General features: G+C 39.5%; 2 protein-coding genes across 3 annotated transcripts in view; one reads left to right on the plus strand and one right to left on the minus strand.

Moving 5' to 3' along the window:
• Window positions 1-19,346, plus strand: part of lrp1bb (low density lipoprotein receptor-related protein 1Bb) — a 239,100-nt gene that overhangs the window by 11,808 nt on the left and 207,946 nt on the right. The window lies entirely within an intron of this gene.
• Window positions 5,533-9,764, minus strand: LOC114426186 (G2/M phase-specific E3 ubiquitin-protein ligase-like). Of its 2 annotated transcripts, none has more exons than XM_028393418.1 (9): window positions 9,264-9,764; window positions 8,582-8,740; window positions 8,330-8,465; window positions 7,692-8,218; window positions 7,280-7,599; window positions 6,958-7,139; window positions 6,698-6,870; window positions 6,291-6,505; window positions 5,533-6,186 (listed from the first exon to the last, which is right to left on the minus strand). In XM_028393418.1, the coding sequence occupies exons 1-9, from the start codon at window positions 9,569-9,571 to the stop codon at window positions 5,930-5,932; spliced, it is 2,277 nt and encodes a 758-aa protein (XP_028249219.1). In that variant the 5' UTR covers window positions 9,572-9,764; the 3' UTR covers window positions 5,533-5,929. The 2 variants fall into 2 exon arrangements, with proteins under 2 accessions (XP_028249219.1, XP_028249218.1); XM_028393417.1 differs by having other exon boundaries at window positions 8,582-8,794.

Here is a 19,346-nt window from a genome sequence, read left to right on the forward strand (position 1 = left end):
CAGACCCACACATTCAGATTGTGAGGGTGGAACTCCACCTAATTCACAATTAGGAATTTAAATTAGTTGACTCACAAATCTAACAGGGAAAAAAAGGTTCGTGTTTGTGTGTGCAGAAACCTATACAGTATGTGTGTGTGTATGTTCATTCAAGACCAGTAATGAGGTGTAAATTGAACTTCATGCTGTGGGAGGTGGTCTTACACTGCTAACTAATGATCAAGTAAAGGTCACAGCAGGATGGTGTTTAGCTATTGAGAAAAGATTAGCTGGCTGTCACAGTCATCATGAGCCATTGGCTGGAGCCATTGGCTGGAAATTCTGAATAAATAACTGTGGTCATGACATGATGCTATGAATCCTGTCTGCAGTAAATACAATTACTTTACAGTCACAACAATTATGCTTGGTTTTGCTTTTTTACCCTACATTTCTGTGCTTATGATGCAGACAGTGTAGGATGATTTGTGTTTAGTGTCATGATCCTGTGCTTTGTTTTTCTGACCTTTTGTCCTTTACTCTTACTTCACTATTGTATTTTGCATTTTCATGGATTGTTTGGTTATTTATGTTCCTGTTTTTTTTAAATGTTCTGTTCCCTTGTGTGTCTATGTATGTTTTACTTCCTCCTGTGTTTTCCCTCCTTGTTGATTACTTGCTCTGCTGTAATGTGTTTCATCTGTGTCTCAAGTTCTTTCCTGCCCGTGTGCCACGGGCAACAATGAACCTAGCAGACTATATTGCTGTCTGGGAGGCTATGGATGAGTGCAGGAAGTCAATACAAGATCAAATTAATATGGTGGATTCCTTACCTTCTTCCTCGCAGGACAGGACGGTGGTACAGTCCTTGCGTTCATTTAAACTAGAACGTTTGAATTAATTGAAAGAACTTGGGGAGCACTGGTGGACTCTGTTGGCTCTAATCAATGACCTCCTGTTAAACCTTGGCTTCTCCCCCAGTTCAAGCCTGTGTATCTTGGGATGGGCCAGCTCCCTGTACAGGTGTCTTTGCCTTGCCCGCCTGGTTCACCCCGTCAGCTACCGAGCCAGCTCAAGTTGCTGCAGCCTTTGCTTGGCCGGCTGGGTTCTCCTAGACTGCTGTCGGACCAACCAGGGGAGGTCACCTGCAACCAGCTGATGTTTCATCACCAGCATGTGTCTCTGTTTCGGTTGGAGCTACCCGGCTGGAGCCAGCTATGGTCAGGTCTGCTTCTTCACAGGAGCCAGCTGAGGTGAGCAGCTGAGTCAGCTGGCGGCTCTTCTTCATCATTGCCTGATCCAGCTGAGGTCTACTTTTCGTCTTTGCCAGAGCCAGCTGGGGTCTGCTAGTTTGTTTCTGTGCCAGCTGGTGTTCCACAGGATTCTACTGAGCCGGCTGGGTTCTCTTTGTGTTTTCCTGAGACAGCCGGTGTTCCAGAGGATTCTACAGAGCCGGCTGGGTTCTCTTCTCCTATTCCCCCTCTGGAGTTATTGTGCACTGAGACTTTTTCTGTGACTCAGGAGGGTTCCTGCATAGACCTCAGGGGGTCTTCTAATCTGACTCTGGACTTTTCCTGCTCAGACCCTTGTGGGCCTTTGTTGCAATCTATGGAGGTTTTCTGTCTGGACCCTGGAGGTTCACAGTCTCTGATGGTCTTCAGTCCTGGCCCTGAAGAACACAAGTCTAAATTTCTGGTGGTCGGACCCTGGGGGATACCTGTCTCAGCCTCTGGTGGGTTACTGCAGGTCGGATTCAGGAGGGTCCGAGTCAATGTGTTGGTGGTCTTCTGCCTGGACCCAAGATTGTCCGAGCCTTTGTTTCTTCTGCCTTGCTTCAGTCTCTGGTGTCTTCTGGTGTGAACTCTGGAGGGTCATCGTCTCTAGCTCCTTTGGTCAAGTCTCTTGGGGGTGACATTTAGAACGAGGCACTGCAGATGACTGTATTGTGTCTCAACCCCGTCATGGATGTTATACACTCACTTGTATATCTGACCGTCCTCTCTTCCTCTCCCTTTTTCCTCCACTGTCCACTAAGTTCCTAGGCTTCAGTGCACAAGAATCAAGTAGCAGACTGGGTCTATTAGGGACAGCGATGAGAGGCAGCAGCAGTCTCAGAAATGTTTTATCACAGAAGATGGAAGCCTTCATGCTGCGTTGACATTTATGTTCATGTGCATAATGCATAGCTGTTTTGTTCAAAGCAACAGATTGCACAGAGGTTGTTTAATGACAAAGGTGTTATTACTGTTGAATTGGTTGTAGCTCCATGTTTGTTTGCTCGCTTATGAAGCAACAGCTCACATTGATGTACAAACAGCAGTTGCTATCGCTGTTTTTTTTCTTTGAAAAAAGTTTGAAGTTTGATGACTCTGATGAGACACCACATTTCTTCTGATCATCAGAGAATGACTTTATCTTCAACCAGGAAATGCAGATAGAGAAACTACAGCAGAGTTTTTTAAAAAAGTGAAAAGCACACAGCAACCTTCGCTAAATTAGGTCATTTTTACTTTGAGGCCTTTGTGGTTGTATGCAGATTTTGTTTTCACTTTTAATACTGCAATAACTTAGAAGATGATTTATCATTTCACATGAGAGATACATATACATTAAATATAGAAAATCTAAACAAATTAAACTATATAGTTGGATTGACTTCAGGACAGAACATTATCTGCAGTGTCAGTTGCTGCAGTCTTATTTGTGATCATTAATAAAATTGAAGACAAAAGTCACATGTAGTCTTTTCCACATTTTACTCATTGCTAAAAATATGAGGGGCCGTACAAGACATAATGCAGTCTGACACTCTCACACACACATATTCTCACTCTCACACACACATATTCTCACTCTCACACACACATATTCTCACTCTCACACACATATATTCTCACTCTCACTCACATATATTCTTCTCTCACATGCATATATTCTTCTCTCACATGCATATATTCTTCTCTCACATGCATATATTCTTCTCTCACTCACATATATTCTCATCTCACATACATATATGTTTTCACTCTCACTCACATATATTCTTCTCTCACATACATATATTCTTCTCTCATGCACATATATTCTTCTCTCACGCACATTTATTCTTCTCTCATGCACATATATTCTTCTCTCACATACATATATTCTTCTCTCACACACATATATTCTTCTCTCACACACATATATTCTTCTCTCACATACATATATTCTTCTCTCACACACATATATTCTTCTCTCACATACATATATTCTTCTCTCACGCACATATATTCTTCTCTCACACACATATATTCTTCTCTCACACACATTTATTCTTCTCTCACACATATATTCTTCTCTCAAAACAGGAAGTTCCTCCCTAAGCAGGAAGTCATTCACAAACCAGGAAGTATAAAAAACAGTATGCTTAGGGTGTCCTTTCATGCTATCAGCAGAAACTCAAAATGATGCTAGTCAAAATCATCCTGTTTTGTTTCCAAGTGGACTTTTTTATTATTGGAGTAAGTAGCAATGAAAATGACATTATATATTTTGTTAATAATGTCTTAGAATGTATTGAACAAATACAAATTGCATCTACAGAGCCTTTTGTTCAGGAAAGACTGCACAGGGATCTCCATGATCACACTCAGACCTTATCTGGATTTTTGTCCATATCAAGATTTGTTGAAGATGTAAGAAACAGAGAAGTAGTCAATACATTACAATTCTTGCATAGATGTCTTCATTTTTTGCTGACTACTTATGAAACCAGACAAAGAACCAGGTTGGAGAACAGCTATGAATTATTGCCACCATCTATCAGGACTGGATATCAAGGCAGACCTCAATACAGTATTTCGGCTGAGCAAATCTCCCATTTAATGTCCCTTGGAATGAACTGGCAAAACATTGCAACATGCGTAGGGGTAAGCAGCCGGACTCTCTACAGACATAGACAGCTGCTTGGCATTCCACCAATGTCATATACAACGCTGTCAAATGAAAACCTGAACAGAGTAGTTGGTGAAATTCTTCAGCATACCACAAATGCAGGTGAACGATATGTGCATGGGAGCTTGAGGTCACGTGGGATACATATTCAAAGGTGGCGGGTCCGCCAAAGTCTGCAGGAAATTGACCCCATTGGACGGTCCTTCAGAAGGCGACATGCAATACGTCGGCGGATTTACAGTGTTTCATCTCCCAATCAATTATGGTGAGCAAATTCATAAAAGAATAAATTTGAATTAACATAACATGTATTCACTATTTTAAACCTGCAGCTAATTATCATAAGCTAAAGAACATATTAAAAATATTTTAGTGTTTGGCATTGTATTACAAGTATTCATAGTTTACACCGATTTCAACTTCTCTTGTAGGCACATAGATGGAAACCACAAACTTGTCAGATGGAGGATGGTGTTCCATGGCTGTGTGGATGGTTTCAGTCGAACAATCATCTACCTTGCTTGTGTAGACAACAACAGAGCCTCTAGTGTTTTATCACTATTCATTGATGGTGTTCACAACTTTGGACTACCCTCCAGGGTTAGATGTGACCATGGACTTGAAAACACTGGTGTTGCCCGTTTCATGCTTTGCAGGAGAGGATTAAACAGACGTAGCGTTATTACTGGCAGGTCAGTTCATAATCAAAGAATTGAGAGATTATGGGCTGAGCTAAATCGAGTAGTTTCATGTCATTTCATTAATCTTTTCAACTTTATGGAGGGGCATGGTATATTAGATTCACTTAATGAGTTGCATTTGTTTTGTGTTCATTATATTTTTTTGCCACGAATTCAAAGAGCTGCCACTGAATTTCAGAACCAGTGGAATAACCATGGCCTTTCAACACAAGGGGGTCAAACTCCTCTACAGCTATGGCAAAGGGGTATAGTCAGCAATGCAGGGATGCATAACCCAAGCATGAATGGCATTGTTGATATGGACAGCAATTTTTCTCTTGATGATAACAGTCTCCAGTCAGAGTTAATTACAAACAATAATGTTGTTGTTCCATCAATTAACATTACCATCAGCAACACAACAATGAATACACTTGTGCAGAATTTTAATCCATTTGAAGATGATGGTAATCATGGTATAGATCTGTTTTGCAACCTTGTGCATTTTCTTGAAGGCATTCTGTAAGTTGGCTATACAACATTCTGGATAGCCGTATTAAATAAATATTCCACTGAATAACCGATTTGGAAAATAGATTTTAGCATATTCACATCAACAGAAAATGCAAGCATGCGTTACTTATTTACTATGGTTTCAGTTTTCTTCCATTGGATGAATTGTTATAGAATGTTAAAACCTTTATAATTCTGTGAGCTCACTTGCATGTTTACATTTTACAACTGTGTTTCATGTTTAATGAATGTCAGTGTGAATGTTAAACAAATCGTGAAACACATCTGAAAACCAATTTTATTGATGGGTTTCTGAAACTCAATAAACAAATAATTGTATCACCTTTGTTGTGGTAATGAACAATATCTGTATCAACAAAATCTGTGAAAGCTTAGAAGGGGAATGACTAGTAATACTGTCATTATGATTATATTTAGCTTATTCAGAATGTCCCCTTAATATGCTTGTACAGTAACTGTTAGATAAACAGTAAAACTTTATATTATCTACGTTGGATTTCTGTAATCCAGTAAATCAACTTTAGTTGGTCAAGTTATCAGAGAAAAATGAAAGGTACTGACTCAACAGCATTATATGTTTGATCCAAAGCAGTGGGAGCATTGACAAACAATGGAAATGTTGCAATATTTACTTACTTTTAACCTCAGTAAATTCAGTTTGGTCCAATACTGTCTGAAACTACACAACAAACTACAGCTAGAGAGATATGATGGCACCTAATTATGGAAACCAAAGAACAGAAGAATTTAAAGTACAAACTTAACCGGTACTAACATTTTGAAGTGCAGGCCTGTCCACTTTAAGCTATGCCAAAGCCATGGGTGTTACCCAATGCAAAGTCCATATTTTCCTGAAAGTCATCATAGGAAGTGTGCAGTGGCAACTTCAAACAGTTGATGCAGGTATTTGCAATGGGAAGTTTAAAGGGGTTTCCTCCATCATGCTCTTGGTGAAGAAATTCAATTGAAGGCTGCGGAGAGAAGCCAATTGGTGGAACAGCACTGGCTCCAGTGGCAAAGGCAAGAATTGTCTCCAGCTTCTGTGTTCCTTCTTGATCTGGACAAAAAAGTATTGCATCAGAAAATACAACAAAACAATGACAATATGGTGAATTATTACCAAGTGAAAAAACAGCTCTAGCAACACTTAAGTCACCTAACCTTCTGCATCTGCAAGGTAGTCTCTCCAAAAAGGAACGACCATTTCTTCAGCTTGCCTTCTATTGCTGCCAACAGGAGATAGACGTATGGTAAAAAGGCTGTCAATGAGGTCAGCTGTGAGGGTTGTGGGAGACCAACATAGAAGGGGCCGAAAGCTCTCCGGGTGGGTTTGAATTTTGTCCAGCACCCCAAGGCTTCTCAGTCCATCCCGAAATCTGTAAAATATAATCACTAGTAACTGCATTGTCATCAAAAGTTTCCCAGCAAAAACAGCAGTTGTCAACTAGCTTCCTCATTCTTCTCTCCCTCACTCCTCAAAGAAGGTCAGCAACAAAACCTCCCTAAATTGCAGTCATACAGTTAAAGGTTAATTAGAAAGGGTTTCACAAAAAAAGATAAAAATGTACCTCTCAAAAGGACCACGGACTCTGTGTATCACTTGAAACATTAGGATGTCTTCTGCAAGCAGATATTTGTCTTCCAAACTCCGCAACTGTCTCAAGCAGCCCGCATTGGCCAAATACTCCTCAAGTGGTGCTGTTGTTGCTAGGAGGTCTTCAAAAGTTTCACACTCCATGACCTTTCAAGACACACATGCATACAAAAATGTGTTGTATAAAAAAGGCACACATATTATACAGCACAACATAAACTAAAAGTGAGATACCCTTTTAATTTTTTCATGCAGGTCACTATCAGCAACATCTTCCAAAACTGGTTTAGCCATTTCCGGGCCCTCAACAAGGCAAGAGAAGAGAGTTGGGGAAAGAAAACGTGCAGGAGGACCGCCGTGAACAAGGCTTACAGCAATGGCCCTGCCTGCAACTAAGTACCTGTCCTCCCTCATGGCTAGAGAAAAGAAATTACACATAAGTAATAGTGTATTCAAGCATTCAATGACAAAAACCTATTTCATAGTACCAAAATGTAAGCACAAATTGTGGTTATTATGTGAATCTCATCAATGATATGCTACAATCTATACATACCGTTACTGTCAAAAGCCAAGTTCATTTTCCCTTCTTCTCCCTCAAACATTTGAGACTTGGACAAAGCATCCATTAGAAGTCTTAGAAATTCTCTCCTTGGTCCACCTAAGTCCACAGCCTCTTCTGCTACTCCCATGTCATCAGAAAATCTGACAGAAATGGTGTGACATGGATTGTATGTCCCTCGTTTAAAACCTCTAATAGCTCCATCCAGCACTGATGACCGGTTAATGTTAAACTTGCATTTCTTCTGATGGTTAATTTGAGTTGCAAGGTCTTGCAAAATATCTCTCACTGGCACAGAACATCCTGTGGTCCTTCTGAAATGAACAAGAATAAATACATTTGGATTAGAATACTACTTGAAAGAGCTAAGATATGCAGCAGAATAAACAGGCAATTGACTACCAACCTCTCACTCTGCAAGCTTGCTAGGATAGCCTGGTGCATTTCCTCATCTTCAGAAGACACATCAGACAGTGCACCTATTACTGTAAGGTAGCCATCATAGTTTGCCGAATTATGATATGCTGAGGTGGAGGAAGTGGATGGTACTGCAGAACAAGTACTTTGTAAATTGCTGCTGTGATTGAGAGGGCTTGACCTATTTTGGCCGGACAAGACCAGAGGTGAATCAACTAAAGATATTCCTTCAAAAGATGTGGCAGAAGGCTGAATGGCAGTATAGCAGTTTTCCACTGAAGACACCTGCAGCTGACTTGAGGAACCACTTGCTGACATGCTGCTGTGGCTAGACGAGGGCACTGACACAGGTAGAACAACTGGAGTAGAATTTGATGGAGCGGCATCAATCGGACTGGTCAAACTGCCAAAAGATGCATTTGAGTGCCTCTCTGTCTGAGATGAAGAACGCAGCTCCATTGCAGAACTGGTGTTTTCATCATAGCTGTCCTCGCTTGTATTACCTGTAATGTCATCCTTGGAAAGACAAAAAACAAAAGAATAAAATTAAAGTATCAGACATTCCATGCAAGCATTTTTATGGGTTATTATTACAATGATTTGCAGGTAAATTCAAATGTGATATACCAAAATTGGCTTTGATGGCCTGATGTATAGGGCTTTTGATTTGTAGATTTTGTGTATAAGATTAGCATCCAGTTCCTGTCCAGCACGCAGTTTTGGTAAAATCAGATTGTTTCCACATGCCATCAGAAACTCTAGACTGAAGAACAGGCAAAATTAAAAGTTATGTGAATTTAATTTAAATGTTATTAAATTATATATTTGTATTTGAGTAGACACTTATATCAACATGACGAGTTAAATAAATGTAAATACTTTATATCAGCTGAGAGTTTTCCCCCAAAGGCCTCCCTCATTTGTTCAGTTACTGTTGTCTGGTTCCAAGATTTCTGGAATTCAAATCCATTGAGTATATGTCCTTGTTCATGTAGCTGTTGCTTTGCACGATGCCTGACGACAACACTGCTTGATGGTCTGGGAAGAAGGATGACATCTTTGTTAAAAGTGTCATGATAATGTGTTCTGGGCCTGCAAAACAAAGCACACATTTATCCTTAATTGCATTCCGTGCTTGTTCACCTGGAACACGTGGCACAAACAAACGTGACACTGTTCTTTTAATCTATGAATTCACATAGGCCTACTTAACATGTGCATATATTGCGATATATTATTTGATATTGTTGTAGGTTGACTGTGAGCCAAACTGATAACTTTAAGTGATGATTTACAAACATGTCTATGTTCACATTGTCTAAAGTGCTTTATATAATAACCCATACAGTCTGCTTCCAGCAAGATTAATCTACAGTAATCATGATTCTTTTGAGTCACTAATGAATTCGAATCGCCAAAACAACAAGCAATAATAACTTACAGCACGTTTTATCAACAGCAGATGCTAAATTAGCAAAACGTAGCTCATAGTAGCTTGTAGCTAACGTTTGGAATATAATCAGTCAATTTACCATTCTGCTAACTTCGAAGTTGTTCTTACCTTTTTCGTGACCGGGTACACCAATTGCCAAAATGTTTCTGGGTTTGATATCGCAAAGGCCGCTGCAATCCTCCAGTTTGTCCTTGTGTAGCCGCCGCCTCTCTTGCTAATCCGACCTGGGAGCTACCAGGCCTGAAAAGTTCTCTCATTTCACTTTCTATGCATGAGCTGTGCGTGACTGCATTTGCACGGGTCGTGTCCTGTACTAGGGTCGATGACAGGGAAGCGACAGTTTCAGGGGATGAGAGGATATTTCTTAATACTCCAATTGCCTGTTGAAGTACTACTGCTTCATTCCCTCCTTCCATACTCGGTCGGGACCTGAACGTGACCTGCCCCTTCTTCTCAGCCAATCACAGCGCAGCAAAAGACCTGCCTTCCGTTTCCACTATACCTACATCCGTTTCCACTATTCTTTCTCTCTCACACACATATATTCTTACTCTCACACACATATATTCTCACTCTCACTCACATATTCTCCCTCTCACGCACATATATTTTCCCTCTCACACACATATATGAATGTAAAATAAGAATATATGTGCGTGAGAGGGAGAATATATGTATGTGAGAATAAGAATATATGTATGTGAGAGTAAGAATATATGTATGTGAGAGGGAGAATATATGTATGTGAGAGGGAGAATATATGTGTGTGAGAGTGAGAATATGTGTGTGTGAGAGTAAGAATATATGTGAGTGAGAGTGAGAATATGTGTGTGTGAGAGTGAGAATATATGTGAGTGAGAGTGAGAATATGTGTGTGTGAGAGTGAGAATATGTGTGTGTGAGAGTGTCAGACTGTATTATGTCTTGTACGGCCCCTCATATAAAAATGTTCTCAACTACACACGGAAGTATGTGCTGAATGCGTCCCTAAAACTGCCCAGTGTCTTAATTTAACAACATGGTTAATTCCAATTTATTAACAGACCAAATTAAAAAAAACATAAAAACAAAAAAACAAAAAACGTATGTGATAAGATAAGACAGAGAAAAGAATGTGAGAAGTTGAAGCTGAATGATTAATGACTAGTTTCGTGTTTCTGTTAGTTTCCCCAAATACAATATAAAAACAAGACATGGCTGGCAAACATATTTACTAGGTTATTAGCATACAGTAAATTACTAACACTTCACAATCAATTCCTTCTTGCATTTACATTTCTCCTTTAATCTAAGCAACAAATCTAAAAGCCATGAAGAATAATGTGAGTGTTTTTAGAGTGATTTAGTGCTGATTGTTCTTAAAGCGTTTCATCTCATGGCTCAGGTTTTGCTCAATCATATACAGAGCAATTACATATTACCCCCTGTTATTAACCTCTGAGACTGTACAACAATGATTTGCTGTGTCTTGTGTGAATTAATGCCGCAAGACACTGTAATGACAGTAATTGACTATGTGACTCTTCTCCTTAACTCTAATGTTGGGGTGGAAATCACCTGACAAGTACCTTCTATAACTAAGGGACCTCTCCGGAGATGTAGCTCACCAAAGCAGCCTATTAACAGTGTTGACAAGTATGTCTTCTTCTCAGGTGTGTCAAGTCTTTTCTGTGAAGCTCCTTAAAAGTGACTACAAAATCAATTCTAAAAATAAACAAGAAAAACATCTTCAAGAGCTGTCATCATCAGTTGTGGCAAGCCTGACATGACAGTTCTCATTTTTAGATGCTCTCCTTTTGACCTTAGTCTTGTTCACCTAACCAACATTTTCATGTCTGACTCATATTTACTTCGGTACTCTGATTCAACATTCATAACGTCTGGTCAAGACAAGGCATATCAGCTCACTGATGTCTGTGATGTAGAAGCTGCAATCCAGAGTGCAGCAGTTTTTCGATTTCTCTGCCATCACGCCAGGCTCTCTGACAAAGTTATCAGAGGTCAGGCTCCAGCATCTGTCTCCCTGAGACACTCACACAGGACATGTCGCTTATCTCTGTGGTTACAGTATCCCTAAGGAGGTCTCGGGGCGATGTCTTTTCCAGAGCTGAACTTGCCTGGCATTATTTAGACCCAGACAATGGCTCTTTCTAAATATAGTACTTTAATTGTAGTGATAGTAATCACAACATAGACCACATTAAATGAATCAGGTACCTACAACCAGTCCACATTTAGGCATCACAACCATACCTGCATCTCTATATGTCTATATGCCTTTTAGCCATGTATCAGCATAAATTACTATAAAGACCTTGGAGACTAAGGAATACTGTTACAAGGCAAACCATAATTGCAAAGAGAAAACAGATGCTGCTGAAAGCTGACAAGCTAGATGTAAGCTTGTCAATGCATGATTTTTGCTGCCTTTGTAAGGAAAATGTGCATGAATAGCACACACAAAGAAAAAAAACAGTTCAATAGTCTTCACAACTAAAACTGCCAATAACTGAATGTGCTTCCTTGCAGGACATTTAATAGACACTTAATAACCTGTCACTGGTGGGTTGGCCACAACTACACAGCTTGGACCCTGGCATGTTGATTTGTATGCTTGGGGTCCAACAAATGTTGCAAGAATCCAGCTGCCTTGTATTTTCTTACAAGGAATCTATCAGTCTAACTTTGTCAGTCCCAATATCAATACCAATACCAATCATATACTATTTTCTGTGCAGATATTGATCATCGACCTTGTTCCCCTAGCAAACAAAAAAACATCCATAAAGGCTGACACACTACACGCTAGCTCCATGTTGGCCCGTATCTGATATTATTTAATCTCAGAAAAGTATCACTATATATATATATATATATATATATATATATATATATATATATAGAGAGAGAGAGAGAGAGAGAGATTTTGTGGCAATGTATTGTTTACTGCATTGACAGAATTTTTCACTGAATCAAGATTTATACTTAAATTATGAGCAGGGATGTGCAGAAAGTACTTTTACAAAAGCTTCTTTTGTTTTGAGAATCAACCAAATACACTTGCAATGGATTATTCATGATTCATGTGTTTTTAACACAATATTAATAATTTATTATTCGGCAAATACTATTACATATATCCTCACTCTTAAAACATCAGTAACTTCAAGAAAACATCCACTAACGTTCCTTAGATAACCTTACATCTCCCATAATGAAGTAAGGTTTTACTTCATTGTGTCTCACATGACACAACCTCACATAACACCACATATCTTAGGCTTATTATAAACAAAGATACAGTTATCTCTTGTGTCTATTAGACGACTAGTAGGATAGTCAGTCTTAACTTCACCCACTGCATTTTTTTCCCCATCGCATTATACCTTATAAATTCCTTCCAGTCAGTTCCACACACAACAAGATGTTAGGTCTGATCAGTAAACAGTGTAGGAACTGAAATCGTTATACTGGGGTTAGTGTTTGCAAGGAATATTGCACAGGTCAGGTGGAGTATGATAGAAGCTTATGAATGGGTCACCTGACTGCTGAGCCCTACTGCACAATGCTGTAGAGCTTTCTTTTAAGGTAATACACTATGGACAACAGCCAGCTGTACTGCTGCTGCTGATCTCATCTTTGCCACCAGGCCTAAATTTGGATGTTCATTCAAAGGCTGGGGATCTCAGGAGAGGATTTGCATCTGCCCAGTTGTCATTGTGCTGCCAATGCAGGAAGTCCCATTTGTTACTTCACTTATTTTGGTACATTTTTAATTAGTATAATGTTAGTACATCCGTGAATCAGTGGTTTGTATTGATGCAGCTAGATTTAAGTAGGTATTATGAGCAGTTTTTAGACTGCGGGTTGTGTGAAGTACATACAAGGTGTGATCGCGGCGGAGATTAAAATGCTGTCAACCAAATCAAAGAAGTACCACTTTACGGGGTGTTATCCAGCCACTTTCCTTCAGAATCACGCTGGGACCTTTCTACACCTCAAAATCTTTCATTTCCATAGCCGCCTTACTGTGAATGCCTGCTGCAGGCGATGTTTCCCTGCAGAACCCAATCTCTTCATTATTAAAGGCCCCTCGCCGACCATCCTCCACACTCCTTTGACCTAATGACTTTCTGGAGAGTGGAGCTGCTGTTAAAAGCTCACCCTGTTTTGCTCTTTCTTTGTCTTCTTCTGAAACAAAAGGCTAAGTAAAGTGCTTTGTTTTTGTATCAGATAATTGCCCTTAAAACTGAATGTAAATCATGACATTTAAAATAAAAATTAACAAAACATAATCTAAAATACTTGTGCGCAATACTGTTTTTTTGAGATGCAGCTGGAAGCCCCTTGACCAATTTGTGGTAAGCCGACTATCTGGCTCAATATGACTGCAGCACATATTTAAGTTCATAATATAAACAAACTAATGAAAGTCAAACTAAAGTCTGTTGAACTTCTGACTTTATATTTAAATAAATATATTTTTTTACATTTTAATTCCAAGTGGACATCTTTTTATGTCTTTATGTATTGATGAAGTGAAGATGGAAGACATGTTACTCACCCGACTCCTACATTCATGGCCAGATCGTTAAGCTCAAAGATCATAGGTTGTGGCTGTATTGGATAGTTTTCATGAATTAAATATGAGCACTGATAGCTCTTTATAATTATACTAATTGTGCTTGCAGTATACAGATGGATTTGCAGTGAGAAACAGTTGTGTTTATAATGCACAGATGTTGTATGACAGGATCAGGATTGTGTATGAGGTAAGATTAAAGGTTTTGGTTTTATTATTAACCGTAACAGATCCACAGGGAGCGCCCTAGGCCATGCAGCATGCTGCCATGTTTTACCCTCTGGAAATTAGAAGCCTACCTTTGTTTTGTACTCAGATGTGTCATTGGAATTTATCTAAACGCTTTTTCAACAGGTTTACTTCATCTATAGTGGCAATGAAGTAAATGTGGAACTGCTCACAATGCAGTTCCTCTAGTGCAAAACGTGACTTACTGAGGCACAATTATAATTAGTCTTTCCTATTCTAGAAGCACCCTATTATTAAAACTGTCCTCACTACCACTACCACTAGGACAGTTCTTATACGCGTTCATTAGGTGGGCTTTCAATTTTGGTATCAGTAGTTCTATTTGATAGTATAGCTGTGGTAATGTCATTACATAATGATTTTCAACACATAAGCTGCACTTTTCTCCATAGTGACAAGCGATTCTTTTTCTTTACCCTGTGAAACTATTGCCACTTCAGTAGTGTAGAGGTTGACCTCTGAAGATCTTGTTATTTGAGGCTGAACGAAGCTGTGTTCATGTGTGCTGGCTTGTCTCTCTTTATGCACACGCAACATTCGATGCATCCATAAAAAATTGTATCGTCATTAACCTGCTATAAATCAGTCTCTTGAGTAAAAACCTCAATACTGCTGCTGTGCTAAATCCGTGACTGTGCTTCACTTCATATAATCCAATGCAGTTTCCTAGCAAAGACCAGAAAATAGTACCCAGTCCATACTGGCCTATTAACGTGCAAGTGTGCCTGCACTATAGTTCAAATCAAATTCTGTTTAAGGTCAGCAGGAGGCAAGGATAGGCTGTCTTTCATAAAAATATGATTTGGGGCAGATACAGTTCCTATCTGACTACTCGTCTTCATCGTGCTGCACTAATAATCAAAGGAGGTGTAAAAGTATGTAGGCACCTCAGCTCCTTGGGGAGCGACACCGCTTCATATTTCTTTGTAATAACGGGTTGTATTTTGCCTTCACCTGACACTGGTGATTACAGACAGCAGTCATTTGAGTGGAGGTTTCATTTTGTCATTTCATTGGTCTTGTGGTCTGAATGTGTGCAGTATTTGGGTGCCTTTTAAATCAATGCTGCATGATAGATGTTGTGTGTGAATTGTGTATATTGTATTTTAATTTGTCCTGGCTTTGGTTGGGTGGACTTTATGGATTGTGCTGGTGAACTGTCATGAGCCAAGTATGTAAGCTCTACACTACACTCAAAAGTATAATTTCAAAATCATCATAGGGAGTGCAGTCCCAGCATGGCTACCCTGTGGACCAGTTGAGAGGCATTAGAACAGCTGGTAACAAGCAGTAAAATGGAGAACCAGGGGGTGAAAAATCTCCCTGAAGAAAAAACTTTGAAACACCGTAAACCATTTCAATCAGGCCAGAGCAGCAGGAGACTGCAACTTCTACATTCAGCATGGCCATAGATTGGTGCAATATGTGCAGCAGTGATAACAACAAAGAACGTCGTACAAAACCCTGCTGCTTGCATGAACACTCTAAACTTGTCACATTGCTTTGAATATGGGTAGCGTTTTGTACTTCCAATGTAATATTTACCTACAGTACACCTTTAAAAAGAACAAAACTCAAGCTCATGCTGAGGAAAGAACCAAGAGCCCAGTAACTGACACAAAAAAACAGCTCTTATGTATGCATTGCTGGATGTCTCATTATCATCATGTTTGGGGCATTGCTGCATTGAACTCAGCCAGAGATCAGAAACAGAGAGAGAGATAGTGAGAGAGTAAACGTGTGGCCAGGCACATTTGAATGCTCCTCGGATTGTACCATTGACAACTGTGTCAAAAGGCAATCTTCCTGGCTGATATGAGCATCATTATGTCTGCTGATGGTGAGAAGTCAAAAGATGCTTTGTAGCTTCAGGCTGTTTGTTGCTTGAGAAAAGTGCAAGCAAAGAAAGTATTCTTTGTATAAATGAGGTCTGTATAATAATACAAGATTAAATGGAGAATGTCATCAAATGCTTGCAATCTTCCAGAGTGTTAAAGCATGTGATTACAAGTTCATTCAAATTTATAGCGTGTCTTCCATTTAAATGTGATATGGTGCTTAAAAGTTAGTGCTTAAACTGTCCATATTTCTGCATAAACAAGACCAACAAGAACACAATCAAATAAATGACACAGATATTACACTTTTTGTTCAGGAACTATCAGGAATTATGGAGTGGCAGGAGTGGCTCATCGATGGCCGCACAACCTCCTATCTGCAGGATTTTCTGATTGGCTGATTTCACTTTGGATAATGAGAACAAGGAACAAGGAAAACTGTCTGCAAGATAATCCTGCCTTTTGTTGTGACAGATGAGTCACCTGACCAAAACCTCCAATCACGTTTGCTGGGAATATTGAGCCATTTGAGAAATATGGAGAATTTCTGTTCACAAACTTTCAACCACCACTGCATGTTTCTATATTCCCAGTGTGATAGGTGCCTAGTGTCATAGTACAGAAATCCAAAGGTATTTTAGGATTGTTTGCATGTTTGTCTATCCATTTTAGATTTTGTTGGTCAAAGGTCAAGCTTACTCACTCTTCACCTTTGGCGTATTCTTGTTGAAACTGTGTCTCAAAGACGCCTTGAGATTTTTTTTTTTCAGATTGACACAATCTTTTCACTTGTTTTTGAGGAACTTATTAGATGTTGAGGGTTAAAGCTGAGTGGACAATGTGACCTTACAAAATGCCATAAATAATATACATTTATTGAAAAAACAAAATGAAGTTTAATAAATAAATAAAAAACAATACACAAAAAGGCAGGCGATGGCAAAAACGGAAGGTTTTTATGTATAATAATGGGTAATGTGTACCTCTCAGGCACTATTTTACACTATTGCACAAAAATGAGGCAAACATGCCATCATCTACTCCTGTAAGTCTATCGTACTTTTTGTTATTTAGAAGAAAAACATTCAAGGTGCTTTGGTCCATCAGCTTTTCAGGCTCAGGACGGCCGGATCCACCACATGATAGAGCGGGTTAACTGTTGCTGGGTGCTATTTGTTTTAATAAAAATTAATGGTTTTTATTTTTACTATTAGATTCACAAAAACACAAGATAAAGACAGGAATCAGGAAATTCAGAGCTTCAGCCTCCAAATTTGGCATATTCAGGTGTCTTGCTTAAATTTGAGAATGTGTCTTTCACATTCAGACACAGAATGTTTTTTGTTGCTACGTCTGACAGTGAGGCACAGTATTTTAAGACTGTGTAGGTGTCACACTATAAACCATTGTGATTCTGACTGACTGGAAGACAACATATCGTCTTCAGTTGTGGCGTCGCATAGCCTTTGTGATTCCATCACATCATTGTTTTTTTTTGGCAGCAGAATATGCCAGAAGAGAGCGCCTAGCTGGGGCCTGGCCACAGCATCCAGCTTACTGCTCTGTGACTATGATGGGCTGTACTGATAACGATAGTGCCGTCCAAGAACCCCTCTGTCTCCCACCCCCACCAGTGGCCACCGGAGGAAAAAAAAAAGTGGCCTTGGATTAGAAAATGGAAACACTGAGCCAACACATTCAATGTGAAACATGGTGTTTACATTTAAACGGTGCCAATTTACTGCTTAAGAGCAACCATTATCAGTTCCATTGAGGCCAAGATAATTGACTGAGGATTTGATTTTCTCAGTTCAAACATGATTATGGTGTTGCTTAGCGGGTGTCCACAAATGTGGATTTGTTGCAGGTTGTCGAGGCTAGAATTCAATCAAAGAGGAACTATTGATAAAGCTATTGCCTTTGCTTTGGGTAAATTTGCTCTTCAGCAAATGTTTCAATGTTCTGGTGAAATAGCTCATCAGTGTAATTAGAGCAAAACAGACACTGTCTGTCCTTATTATATTACCTCAGAGGTATCTCCCAACCACTGGGTTGTAGTATCATCCAATGAACATCAATACAAACAATATTTGCATTAGATTAATAGTTTATAAAAAAATATGCCAGGAATATAGGCTGTAACAGTGAGTAAACCCCCAACTGCTGATATTGACATGAATATTCCCAGGCTCTGAATAATCTTTGTCTCCCTCCATTACGCTGAGCTGAAGGAAACCAGTAGCAGCTGACAAGATGTCCCAGGTGGCACAGCATAAGGGTAGAAGCAGGTGGCACAGGGTCTTTGACACCGACACAGAGCAAAGTGCATATTAATCCATGTGAAGGAGTTCAGCCTGACTTTCACACTTTTATACCAGACTAAAATTGCTTTCATCTTTTCCGAACCCTACCTTGATACATTGCCCCTCTCTGTTGTGCCAAATAAAACACAGAATATTGCTGGTTGTGGCTCCACTGCAAACACACTTTCTTATTAACTTTGTATTGGTTTAACTTTGCTATACACCTCATGGACACACTCGTACCCACAAAAGGCTTTGCTCTCATCTAGTGTCAAATCCTACACATGTTTAAATAGCATTGTTAGTTAAAAAAAGGCATTACTCTGCTCTTACATATTGCACTTGGGTCAAAGCTATGTAATGTAATTTGTAGGAGGTTTTCAAACCAAGTATTTAAATGCTGTCTGAAAAGCATTTTTTCATCAAGAAGCAGGAAAAAAATCTTCAACAGCACTTCAGTGGCAGCATATGTTAACAGGACATGCTGAAGAGGAACACATTAGAAAGGACTGCTGGAGCTTTTGAATTGACTGTTTGGTACTTGAGAATAGTATACCATGTATGACAATGTGAGCATTGACTCAGAGGTCTCTCTAAATCATTGTGCTGTTTGTATTGTGGTGCAGGACTTCCCTACAGTGACATGAGTGGAAAAACACCTAGAAACTGCTTGAAAGGATGAAAGGTTGTATTAAGATCTAGATTCTGCATTCAACACCAATAGAGACCATTATAGTGTTGGCACCAGGCTGTAAACTGTTGAACATTTTAACATAGAGATCTATGACTCGTTTTTGGAACCAGAGGCCACAGGTGAACCTGCAGTTTTGACACTTTTGCACTTTATGTTTTCAGCCCTTTTTGTTGCTGCTTGCTGCAGAATTTAATATGCCTCAAGGATGAGGTGATGAGTTTACACCTACATTTCTGGAGATGGAATGTCCCAGACCTGTGTTAAAACAAGCTAAATTTGTGAGCTCATCAGCACTGTTTTTAGTATGTTATGTCACAAGTACACTAACTGTGTCTGTGCCTGGGATATAATACTGTGCCACTGCAGCGATGGGGGCATTTCAGTGAATGACTTCTAATCATGTCTAATGTTCCATGTAAGAGTCTACCCTGTCTCTGTCCTCCCTCATCACACAGGCCACACTAGGCCACTGTGAAGTGTGTGTGTGTGCTTGTGTGTGTGCATGTGCGTGCTTGACAGCAGCAC

Source organism: Parambassis ranga, chromosome 21 (genome assembly GCF_900634625.1).
Source record: "Parambassis ranga chromosome 21, fParRan2.1, whole genome shotgun sequence".
NCBI classification, from domain to species: domain Eukaryota; kingdom Metazoa; phylum Chordata; class Actinopteri; family Ambassidae; genus Parambassis; species Parambassis ranga.

Coding starts and splice junctions, on each gene's coding strand:
- LOC114426186 (XM_028393417.1), bottom strand. CDS start 9,571: ATGGAAGGAGGGAATGAAGCAGTAGTACTTCAACAGGCAATTGGAGTA. Junction 8,795..9,263: donor TGTACCCGGTCACGAAAAAG/GTAAGAACAACT, acceptor TTTGTTTTGCAG/GCCCAGAACACATTATCATG. Junction 6,506..6,697: donor GTCCGTGGTCCTTTTGAGAG/GTACATTTTTAT, acceptor TATATTTTACAG/ATTTCGGGATGGACTGAGAA.